This window comes from Salvelinus fontinalis, chromosome 7 (genome assembly GCF_029448725.1).
Source record: "Salvelinus fontinalis isolate EN_2023a chromosome 7, ASM2944872v1, whole genome shotgun sequence".
Classification (NCBI taxonomy): Eukaryota; Metazoa; Chordata; class Actinopteri; order Salmoniformes; family Salmonidae; genus Salvelinus; species Salvelinus fontinalis.
The window spans coordinates 11,666,824-11,679,631 of record NC_074671.1 but is presented as its reverse complement, the minus strand read 5'-3'; the positions used below and the strand labels follow the sequence as shown (position 1 = coordinate 11,679,631).

Below are 12,808 nucleotides of genomic sequence, written 5' to 3'. Positions count from 1 at the left end.
CAATACGGAAGTGGTCAGATGACGCAGATGCTAAGCTACAGGACTGCCGATGACACAACAGTGTTAGGCTTGATCACCTACAACAATGAGACAGCATATAGGGAGGAGGTCAGAGACCTGGCAATGTGGTGCCAGGATAACAACCTCTCCCGCAATGTGATCAAGACAAAGGAGATGATCATGGACTACAGGAAAAGGAGGGCTGAGCACGCCCATTCTCATCGACCGGGTTGAAGTAGAGCAGGTTGAGAGCTTCATGTTCCTTGGTGTCCACATCATCAATAAACTATCATGGTCCAAACACACCAAGACAGTCGTCAATAGGACAAGATTTGTCATGAGTCCTCAGATCCTCAAAAAGTTCTACAGCTGCACCATTGAGAGGATCCTGACTGGTTCCATCACCACCTGGTATGGCAACGGCTCGGCCTCTTGACCTTAGGGCACTGTAGAGGGTAGTGCGTACAGCCCAGTACATCCCAAGGGCCAAGCTTCCTGCCATCCAGGACTTCTATACCAGTGTCATGACGTTGGCACCAGGCGGTGCTTATAAATTGTCTAAGACTCCAGCCACCCTAGTCATAGACTGTTCTCTCTGCTACCGCACGGCAAGCGGTACCAGAGTGTCAAGTCTAAGTCCAAAAGGCTTCTAAACAGCTTCTACCCCCAAGCCATAAGACTCCTGAACATCTAATCAAATGGCTACCCAGACTGTTTGCATTGCCCCTCCTCACTCCCATTTATACGCCGCTGCTACTCTCGGTTTATTATCTGTGTATCGTGACTTTACCTCTAACTACACGTACATATTACCTCAATTACCTCGTACCTATGCACATCGACTCGGTACTGGTACCTTGTGTAAATAGCCAACTTATCATTTCTCGTTGTGTATTTATTCCTCATGTTTAACAAAAGTTTTCATTATGTTTCTCTCTGCAATGTTGGAATGTAAGCATTAATTAAGTAAGCATTTGCACCTGTTGTTTAAGAAGCATGTGATAAATAAAATTTGATTTGATTTTCTAGGGCGGCAGTTTTCCAATATGGCCGCCAACCAGCTCCATGGCTGTATTTCCATAGATAATTGCTCTGTAATGCACACTGATGGCTTAAAATGTGATGTGGAGAAATGCGGTGTGGAGAACACAATCAAATTGCCAAAATATGCACACAATTATTTTTGCCATCAAGCTCCATGGGGCTAAATTAGAGCAGCTTCACCTATCTGAATAACATTGATGGCTGTCATTTGTCATTCTGCTTATACACTCACAATCCCTATTGCACTTAAAAAAACAGTTAAATATTGTATTTATCCATTTGTTCATAATCCATGAATGATAAGAGGTCTGTTTCGATAGGTATCTGCAATGTGTCATAAAGACAGGTTTATTGTGGGTCTACAGTATGGAAAGAAGTTGGGACATCCACTGATGTCATCTCAACACGACTGATAAAAGGAATATTAAAGGGAAGTTGGTCAAACATTTACTTTATTCTCTTTGGCATTGTCAAGATGTATTCTTCCACCTTGGACATGGTTGGTGTATGCAGGAATATGTCTGGTGTGAGTAGAGACATGAATGCACAGATTACTTTAGATTAGATATATTCCTGTGTTTGTTATATTTGTTGTTATGTGATCTGATGGTTTTGGTCTTGAGACCACTTCAGACCACATGTGGCCTGGGTCTTTGTCTCATTATACTGGTTCTTGTTCTCAGTCTGGTTCTGCAGGGGTTGTGAATTGGCCTGGTTCTAGAGTTTTGAGGCACCTTCTCTTGACTTGCTATTTCATATATGCATAGCCACTTTAACCATATCTACATGTACATACTACCTCAATCAGCCTGACTAACCGGTGTCTGTATGTAGTCTCACTACTCTTTACAGCCTCGCTACTGTATATAGCCTGTCTTTTTACTGTTGTTTTATTTCTTAACCTACCTATTGTTCACCTAATACCTTTTTTGCATTATCGGTTAGAGCCTGTAAGTCAGCATTTCACTGTAAGGTCTACAACTTTTGTATTCAGAGCATGTGACAAATACACTTTGATTTGATGCCATGTAGATACAAAAATCCTAGATAACATGCTTTTGGAGTGTGGTTTATAGTTATTGCTGTCTTTCACATTTATCTTAGATTTTGTATTAACTTTTATTTATTTAGGGCAGCCCAATTGAGACCAGAGTGTCATTCCCAATAGTGCCCTGAGTACAAACATTTTCACACAAACAGGAAGAAAAATGTACATTACAAATAAAACAAGAAGAATAAAAAAAATAACCACTAGGCACAACAACACCACAATTTCAACAAATAAACCAGATGAAAGCACCCAAAGCTGTCCTAATCAAACTAGTTTCCACTGTCCCCCATACTGTAATAGGCAGATAGCAGTCAGCTACCACAAAGCTATAGAGTCCCTGTCCTTCTCTTCCTCTGTCAGGACGCCTTGATTTCCCATGCACAAAACAAATGACTGATTTCCCTATTTGAACTGAAGAGGTTTTTCTGATGCCAGAAGGATGTGTGTGTGTGCGCTCGTGCGTGCGTGTGTGTGTGCACTCGTGCGTGCGTGCAACCTTTACTGTGAACATAAAGTGTGCATTAGCTCCCCTCCACTAACACCTAGACTTAAGCTCAGCAGGCTAACCTAGTCTTTGGGTAATGTGTGTGTTCTAGACAGTATGCCAGCGGAGCCGGGCCTGTCCCAGGCAGATGTAGTGAACGGTAACTGTGCTATCTGTGGAGACAAAGCTACAGGGAAACACTATGGAGCCTTCAGCTGTGACGGATGTAAAGGTTTCTTCAGACGCTCCATACGCAAGAACCACATCTACTCCTGCAGGTAGGTAATGTGTGTGTGTGTGTTCAGCCTACAGCTGCATCCACCAGAGCCCATGTCTATGATAACAATAGACATAATATGAGATGTTAACGTCACAGTAATCCTTACACTGCTGCAAGTAGAGAAGTCACTAGTTGGTAATGCTGGAATGAACAGAACTACAAGGAAGTCCCATAGAGTTCAGATATTGACAGGGATCCTGTTTGTGTATCTGTCTGTGCGTCTCCAGGTTTAACCGTCAGTGTGTGGTCGACAAGGACAAGAGGAACCAGTGTCGGTTCTGCAGGCTCCACCAGTGTTTCAGAGCTGGCATGAAGAAAGAAGGTTGGCCACATCAAACCAGTACTACTGAATATCAATACAATACCATCAATGTACAGACTTTTGTTCGTGCCCAGCACTAACTCTGTACTCGCAAATTCAACTTATTACATGAGGAAAAGTGAAGCAGTCAGTGTGTGGAGGTAATCAGGGCTGGGAGGCTGAAACTATGGATACTGGGAGGCTGGGAGGCTGAAACTATGGATACTGGGAGGCTGGGAGGCTGAAACTATGGATGCTGGGTGGCTGGGGGGTTGAAACTATAGTTTCTGGGAGGCTGAAACTATGGATGTTGGGTGGCTCGGAGGCTGAATCTATGGATGCTGGGTGGCTGAAACTATGGATACTGGGTGGCTTGGAGGCTGAAACTATGGATACTGGGAGGCTGGGAGGCTGAAACTATGGATGCTGGGTGGCTGGGGGGTTGAAACTATAGTTTCTGGGAGGCTGAAACTATGGATGCTGGGTGGCTCGGAGGCTGAATCTATGGATGCTGGGTGGCTGAAACTATGGATACTGGGTGGCTTGGAGGCTGACACTATGGATACTGGGAGGCTGGGAGGCTGAAACTATGGATGCTGGGTGGCTGGGGGGTTGAAACTATAGTTTCTGGGAGGCTGAAACTATGGATGCTGGGTGGCTGGGAGGCTGAATATTTGGATGCTGGGTTGCTGGGAGGCTGAAACTATGGAAACCGAGTGGCTGGGAGGCTGAAAGTTTGGATTCTGGGTGGCTGAAACTATGGAGGATGGGTGGCTGGGAGGCTGAAACTATGGATGCTTCGTGGCTGGGAGGCTGAAACTATGGATGCTTCGTGGCTGGGAGGCTGAAACTATAGATACTGGGTGGATGAGAGGCTGAAACTATGGATACTGGGTTGCTGAGAGGCTGAAACTATGGATACTGGGTGGGTGGGATGTTAAAACTAGGGATGCTGGGAGGCTGAGAGGCTGAAACTATGTATACTGCGTGGATGGGATGTTGAAACTATGGATGCTGTGTGGCTGGGAGGCTGAAATGATGGATACTGAGAGGCTGAAACTATGGATATTGGGAGGATGAAACTATGCATACTGGGTGGGTGGGAGGCTTAAACTATGGATGCTGGGTGGCTGAATGTATCGATTCTGGATGGCTTGGAGCATTAACCTTGGACACAAGGTGGCTGGGAGGCTGAAACGATGGATTATAGGTGGCTGGGAATGGAACTTTGGATACAAGGTGGCAGGGAAGCTGAAAATATGGATTATGGTTGGCTGGGAAGCTGAACTATGGATACTGGGTTGCTGAGAGGCTGAAACTATGGATGCTTGGTGACTGGGAGGATGGAACTATGGCTACAGTGTGGATGGGGGGATGAAACTGTGAATGCCGGGTGACTGGAAGGCTTAAACTATGGATACTGGGTGGATGGGAGGCTGAAACTATGAATGCTGGATGGCTGGGAGGCTGAAACTATGGATACTGGGTGTCTGGGAGGTTGAAACTATGGATACTGGGTAGCTGGGAGATTGAAATGATGGATTCTGGGTGGCTGGGAGGCTGAACTATGGATACTGGGTTGTGAGAGGTTGAAACTATGGATGCTTGGCGACAGAGGCTGAAAGTATGGATTCTGGTTGGCTGAAACTATTGATGTTGGGCTGCTGGGAGACTGAAACTATGGTTACAGGGTGGCTGGGAGGCTGACACTATGGATACTGGGTCGATGGTAGGTTGAAACTATGGATGCTGGGTTGCTGAGTTTGAAACTATGGATGCTTGGTGACTGGGAGGCTGAAACTATGGATACTGGGTGGATGGTAGGCTGAAACTTAGAATTCTGGGTGACTGGGAGGCTGAAAGTATGGATACTGGGTGGCTGGGAGGCTGAAACTATGGATGCTGGGTGGCTGAAAAAATGGATTCTGGGTGACTGAGAGCTGAAACTTTGGATACAGGGTGGCTGGGAGGCTGAAACTGTGATTATTTGATGCTGGGAGACTGGAACTGTGGATGCTTGGTGTCTGAGAAGCTGACCTTTTGGATACTGGGTGGATTTGAGGCTGAAACTATGAATGCTGCATGACTGGGAGGCTGAAACTATGGACATTGGGAGAGTGGGAGGCTGAAACTGTGAATGCTGGGTGGCTGGGAGGCTGAAACTATGGATACTTTGTGTCTGGGAGGTTGAAACTATGTCTGCTGGGTAGCTGGGATGTTGAAATGAAGGAACCTGGGTGGCTGGGAGGCTACTGGGTGGTGGATGTTGAAACTATGGATGCTTTGGTGGATGGTAAACAAAAACGATGGATATTGGGTGGCTGGGATTTTGAAACTTTGGAAGCTGGGAGGCTGGGAGGCTGAAACTTTGGAAACTGGGTGGCTGGGAGGCTGAGACTATGTATACTGAATGGCTGGGATTTTGAAACTATGGATGCTGGGTGACTGGGAGGCTGAAACTGTGGATACTGGGTGGCTGGGAGATTGAAATATGGATTCTGGGTGGCTGAAGCTATGGATGGTGTGTGGCTGGGATGCTGAAACGATGGGATACTGGGTGGATGTGAGGCTGAAATTATGGAGACGGGTGGCTGGGAGGTTGAAACTATGGATGCTGCTCGGATGGGAGTCTTAAACTAACTCTTGGAGGCTCAGTGGCTGAAACTATAGATACTGTGTGGCTGGGAGATAGAAACTAACTCTGGGAGGCTGAAAGTAACTCTGGGAGGCTGGGAGGCTGAAACTATGGATGCTGGGTGGCTGGGAGGCTGAAACTATGGATGCTGGGTGGCTGGGAGGCTGAAGCTAGCTCTGGGAGTCTGGGAGTCTATAACTAACTCTGCTATAAACCAGAAGTAATTATTCAGAGAACGCTGTGTTTATGAGGTGTATCAGAGAAGGATTGTGTGTGTGTGTGTGTGTGTGTGTGTGTGTGTGTGTGTGTGTGTGTGTGTGTGTGTGTGTGTGTGTGTGTGTGTGTGTGTGTGTGTGTTTATGGGCCCTATAACCTTGGCATAGAGTTTAATGACATCCAAATCATGTGCCTTTCAGACATGTTGTTCAAGGCTGCTATTGGTTAACGTTTGACTTCACCTCTCTACACAGCTCTTTTTCTATGATGGTATCAGCAAATTCAAGGGGACTTGAATCTATCCAGATCCATGCGGTTGTTAGTCTTCCACCCTAGCTGTGGGAAATGTTAACACAGTAATATCATAGTGATATATCTCATCTGATGTGTGTGTGTGTATTTCAGCGGTTCAGAATGAAAGAGATCGTATCAGCTCCAGAAGAAGCATTCAGGACAATCAGGATCTCCTACCTATCACTGTTCTGGCCCAGGCGGAGTCCCTGTCTCAACATGTAACACACATCCACACACACGCACACGCACACACCACACACACACACACACACACACACACACACACACACACGTACACACACACACACACACACACACACACACACACACACACACACACACACACACACACACACACACACACACACACACACACACACACACACACACACACACACACACACACACACACAGAGGACAAATACAATTGCTCTAAGTAATCATGTAGAAGGTGGTTAAAATCATCATGAGAGTCTCCATTCATCTGTATGACAGCTCACTTCTCTCTGTAGATCAGTGCATCCAGTCCCAGGGGTGCAGTAGATGTGTCAGAACAGAAGTCAGCTGGTGTGGGGGATGTCTGTGACTCCATGAGACAACAGCTGCTTGTGTTAGTGGAATGGGCCAAGTACATTCCTGCCTTCGGAGAGCTGCCCCTGGACGACCAGGTACACAACCTGACTAGGCTAGGACAACTACATGACTACCAAGAAGAGACTGGAACTGGTATACAACCTGACTAGGCTAGGACAGCTACATGACTACCAAGAAGAGACTGGAACTGGTACACAACCTGACTAGGCTAGGACAACTACATGACTATCAAGAAGAGACTGGTACACAACCTGACTAGGCTAGGACAGCTACATGACTACCAAGAAGAGACTGGAACTGGTACACAACCTGACTAGGCTAGGACAGCTACATGACTATCAAGAAGAGACTGGTACACAACCTGACTAGGCTAGGACAGCTACATGACTACCAAGAAGAGACTGGAACACAACCTGACTAGGCTAGGACAACTACATGACTACCAAGAAGAGACTGGAACTGGTACACAACCTGACTAGGCTAGGACAACTACATGACTACCAAGAAGAGACTGGTACACAACCTGACTAGGCTAGGACAACTACATGACTACCAAGAAGAGACTGGAACTGGTACACAACCTGACTAGGCTAGGACAGCTACATGACTACCAAGAAGAGACTGGAACACAACCTGACTAGGCTAGGACAACTACATGACTACCAAGAAGAGACTGGAACACAACCTGACTAGGCTAGGACAACTACATGACTACCAAGAAGAGACTGGAACTGGTACACAACCTGACTAGGCTAGGACAACTACATGACTACCAAGAAGAGACTGGAACACAACCTGACTAGGCTAGGACAACTACATGACTACCAAGAAGAGACTGGAACTGGTACACAACCTGACTAGGCTAGGACAACTACATGACTACCAAGAAGAGACTGGAACACAACCTGACTAGGCTAGGACAACTACACGACTACCAAGAAGAGACTGGAACTGGTACACAACCTGACTAGGCTAGGACAACTACATGACTACCAAGAAGAGACTGGAACACAACCTGACTAGGCTAGAACAGCTACATGACTACCAAGAAGAGACTGGAACTGGTACACAACCTGACTAGGCTAGGACAGCTACATGACTACCAAGAAGAGACTGGAACTGGTACACAACCTGACTAGGCTAGGACAGCTACATGACTACCAAGAAGAGACTGGAACTGGTACACAACCTGACTAGGCTAGGACAGCTACATGACTACCAAGAAGAGACTGGAACACAACCTGACTAGGCTAGGACAACTACATGACTACCAAGAAGAGACTGGAACTGGTACACAACCTGACTAGGCTAGGACAGCTACATGACTACCAAGAAGAGACTGGAACTGGTACACAACCTGACTAGGCTAGGACAGCTACATGACTACCAAGAAGAGACTGGAACTGGTACACAACCTGACTAGGCTAGGACAGCTACATGACTACCAAGAAGAGACTGGAACTGGTACACAACCTGACTAGGCTAGGACAACTACATGACTACCAAGAAGAGACTGGAACTGGACTGAAACAAAACAGTGGTTGTCAAAGTTTTGCCACGACTCAAAGCCTTTTGAATGTGCCTGTAACCTTCCAGAAACACAAAGTAATGTTTCTGGCTTCAGTCCGTAGCTAATGGTTGAGAGTCAAATGAGGCTGAGATTTTTGTAGCTGGTGTTTGGTCACTCATGTCACTGTTTCTCATGCTGTGTGTGTGTTTTGTTTCGTGTGTGTGTGTGTGTGCTTTGTTTCGTGTGTGTGTGTGTGTTTGTCCAGGTGAGTCTGCTCAGAGCTCATGCAGGGGAACACCTTCTACTTGGGGTCGCCAAGAGGTCAATGCCTTATAAGGACTTCCTGCTCCTTGGTAAGAACTGACCAATCACCTCTCCTTTATGCCTCAGTAACACCCAGTCAAAACCTGCCATACAGGTCGTTGTCCTGCAAGACTGTTAAATACCCTGATAATCATTGACCAAGGCTTTATCTATGGAGGCCTCTGTCTTAAACACTTCTTATCAAAGATGAAAATACATGGAAGACACATTACTTGGATTGCCCCTACAGATGATTTGTAGATGGTAAAACTATATAAATAATGAGTTAGTAAGTGATGGTACATACACACAATGCAGGTACTAACACACACACATTGTACAAATGAATAACAGACAATGTACTGCACTGACACAAATGTTTTAGCATGCTTATAGAGAAGGGCACTCAACATGTACTGCAATGACACAAATGTCCGATGACTGGTTGAAAGAAATTGATAATAAGAAGATTGTGGGAACTGTACTGTTAGATTTCAGTGCAGCCTTTGATATCATTGACCATAACTGGTCCTGAACATCTCTAAAACTCAGAGCATTGAATTTGTTACAAATCATTCCATAAGCCCTAGACCTCAGCTGAATCTGGTAATGAATGGTGTGGCTGTTGAACAAGTTGAGAAGATTCAATTACTTGGCATTACATTTAATTGTAAACTGTCCTGGTCAAAACATATAGATTCAATGGTTGTAAAGATGGGTAGAGGTCTGTTCGTAATAAAGAGATGCTCTGCCTTTTTGACACCACAATCCACAAAGCAAGTCCTGCAGGCTATAGTTTTATCTTATCTTGATTATTGTCCAGTCTTGTGGTCAAGTGCTGCAAAGAAAGACCTAGTTAAGCTGCAGCTGGCCCTGAACAGAGTGGCACGACTTGTTTTTCATTATAATCACAGGTCTAATATTAATACTCTGTATGCCAGCCTCTCTTGGCTGAGAGTTGAGGAAAGACTGACTACATCACTTCTTGTTTTTTAATAAGACACATACATATATTATATACATTAATGTGTTGGAAATTCCAAATTGTTTGTACAGTCAACTTACACACAGCACTGACACACACACTTATCCCACCAGACATGCCACCAGGGGTCTTTTCACAGTCCCCAGGTCAAGGAAATGTACAGTATTATACAGAGCTATGATTGCATGGAGCTCCCTTCCATTTCACATAGCGCAAGTGAACAGCAAACCTGTTTTAAAAAACAGATAAAGCTACACCTTACGGCACAACCCCTCTATCCCATGTGACCTACTGGCTGTGTGTATGTACTGACATGTACAGTATGTGTAACTGATAGATGCACACACACACACACTACATTTGAATGTTTTTAAATGTACTGTATGTAAATTTTATAGGCTTTTGTCTGTAATGTTTTATTCGTTATGTGTCGGACCCTAGAAAGACTAGCTGTCAACCCCCAATTTTTTTTTTTTATTCAATCACTAACAGACACACACAAACAGTACATCCCTTATAACACGTGGAAAGCACACACTCAACCCCCCTCCCAAAACACACACGGATCCCTCTCCCTCTCCAGGTAATGGGTGTTTGATCCATGGTAGCAGTGCAGAGCCAGAGATCGGTCGTGTTGCTAACCGTATTCTAAGTGAGCTGGTCCTGCCCTTCCAGAACATCCAGATAGACGACCATGAGTATGCTGCTCTCAAGGCACTCGTCTTCTTTGACCCCGGTAAAGCACTTGAACGTTTCCCGAACCAGGCAACCTTCCATACTGTATTTTCACACTTTTACACACACCAAACACACATAACCACCACACACACCCACACACACCACACACACCCATACACACACACACACCCATACACACCACAGACACACACCCACACACACATGACCACCACACACACCCATACACACCACACACACCCATACACACCACACACACATGACCACCACACACACCCATACACACCACACACCACACACACCCATACACACCACACACACACCACACACACCACACACATCACACACACTACACAATAGCTTTATTTATTCAACTGAACAAAGTGAATTTGAATAGTTTTGTTAATCATTGACATGTGACTGTTCTCTGTTCCTTTTGAACCACCCGGACACCATAAGTCTTCACACATTCATTTCATATCATTCATCAATACATTTTCTCCCTCTCCATCCATCCCTTCATCCGTCCATCTCTCCTTCTCTCCAGATGTCAAGTCTCTGCGTGACCCGTCTAAGATCAAGGCGATGCGTCTGCAGGTCCAGATGAGTCTAGAGGACTATATTAACGACCGTCAGTATGACTCCAGAGGGAGGTTTGGAGAGCTGCTGCTACTGCTGCCTACTCTACAGTCCATCACCTGGCAGATGATAGAACAACTGCAGTTTGTTAAACTCTGTGGCCTGGCCAAGATAGACAACCTACTGCAGGAGATGTTGCTGGGAGGTGGTTGTATGATAACATCACATTAATAATATTGTTAAGTAATATAGATGTTATGACGCTACTTGGAGGTGAGTAGTAGAGGGTACATTTAATGGTAAATATATTCTCCTGTGTCTTGATTGGCTGGTTTGTCTGCCTGTCTCCAGGTCTGGCATCAGAGCCCGCCCACCTGCACCAATCAGGCCACACCCAGTTAGCCCAGGACCCTTTGACTGGACACACACTGGTCATCAGCGCCATGCCTGCTACACACACTTCTCAGATAGGTAAGATTCACACACTCACACATACATGAAGTTGTTCCTCAGATAGGCAAGATTCATGGGCATTCACTGGCAAGCAACCATGACTGCTCCATATTACCCTCTCTGTCCCTCTGGTGTGGCTCATCTCTCTCTGTCGCTCTCTCTCTCTCTCTGTCCCTCTCTGTCCCTCTCTGTCCCCTCTCTGCCCCTCTCTGCCCCTCTCTGCCCCTCTCTGCCCCTCTCTGCCCCTCTCTGCCCCTCTCTGCCCCTCTCTCCCTCTCTCTGCCCCTCTCTCCCTCTCTCTCCCTCTCTCTCCCTCTCTCTCCCTCTCCCCGTCTGTCCGTCTGTCCGTCTGTCTGTCTGTCTCTCTCTCTCTCTCTCTCTCTCTCTCTCTCTCTCTCTCTCTCTCTCTCTCTCTCTCTCTCTCTCTCTCTCTCTCTCTCTCTCTCTCTCTCTCTCTCTCTCTCTCTCTCTTTTTCTGGTGTGGTGTGGCTCACCTCTCTCTCTCTCCCTCTCTCTCCCCCTCCATCTCCCCCTCTCCCCCCTCTCCCTCTCCCAACCATCTCCCCTTTCCCATCCCCCTTCTCTCTTCACAGCGTCTCCAGACACTCCTATCCCGTCTCCTCCTCAGGGTCCATAGATTATCAAGTCAACTTCAAGCCCCTCCTTCCTGCTGGATCCGCCTCCCACAAAGACGTACTACCCCCCCCCCCCCCCCCCCCCTGAGTGTACAGCACCCGACCCGCGAATAACAACTACAAAAAACTACAGAAAGTATGTTCGATGGGGAAAATACTCATTTGAGATATACATTCCATGCGTAACTCGTAAATCATGCATTCAATGGTAGTGGCAGAGCTTCAGTTTGCCCTATGTGTGTAAAGGTGTAAAATATTTGATGTTTTCAACCCTATTTAGTGCCATAGGTTTTCACTCCAGTTTGGTAGATGGAGTAATCTGTGTAAATTGTAACATCTATAAATCATTAGATTATTCCTAGTCTCTGAGCCTCTGTTATCATGGTGTAAGTGACAGTATGTATTTAAGCTCTCCATAGGCTCGTCATTGAAGATAGAGTGAGAGATTTGCTAATCACCGTGTGTGTATATTATATACAGTATGTGTTTCTCAAAGCGATAGGACTGTGTCTGCAACACATGATGTTCACGTGTTGCCATGCTGCTTGTGCTGTGATGCTTTACTGGAGCATAATGTACTTGTCAAAAATATAACTAACTATATATTTAGTTCTTAATCAACTCTGCAGTGGCTTTTAGTCTTTTGAGATTACTGTTATGATATGATATTATATGAAAACTGTCAAATTTGGTGTTTAAATTCAGTTGTATTTGTCAAATGAATCTTATTGAACTTCTTTAGACTGTC

General features: G+C 45.7%; 1 protein-coding gene across 2 annotated transcripts in view; it reads left to right on the top strand.

Annotated features, from left to right (window-relative positions):
* LOC129858975 (hepatocyte nuclear factor 4-gamma-like) overlaps nucleotides 1-12,132 on the top strand; it is a 35,635-nt gene extending 23,503 nt beyond the window's left edge. For both annotated transcript variants that reach the window (XM_055928250.1, XM_055928249.1), the window contains exons 2-10: nucleotides 2,692-2,857; nucleotides 3,087-3,181; nucleotides 6,417-6,523; nucleotides 6,818-6,973; nucleotides 8,675-8,762; nucleotides 10,281-10,433; nucleotides 10,941-11,177; nucleotides 11,324-11,443; nucleotides 12,019-12,132. In XM_055928250.1, coding sequence (XP_055784225.1) covers nucleotides 2,697-2,857; nucleotides 3,087-3,181; nucleotides 6,417-6,523; nucleotides 6,818-6,973; nucleotides 8,675-8,762; nucleotides 10,281-10,433; nucleotides 10,941-11,177; nucleotides 11,324-11,443; nucleotides 12,019-12,062 — 1,161 coding nt within the window. In that variant the 5' untranslated portion in view covers nucleotides 2,692-2,696 and the 3' untranslated portion in view covers nucleotides 12,063-12,132. The remainder of the gene's footprint in view (nucleotides 1-2,691; nucleotides 2,858-3,086; nucleotides 3,182-6,416; nucleotides 6,524-6,817; nucleotides 6,974-8,674; nucleotides 8,763-10,280; nucleotides 10,434-10,940; nucleotides 11,178-11,323; nucleotides 11,444-12,018) is intronic.
* The last annotated feature ends 676 nt before the right edge of the window (nucleotides 12,133-12,808 follow it).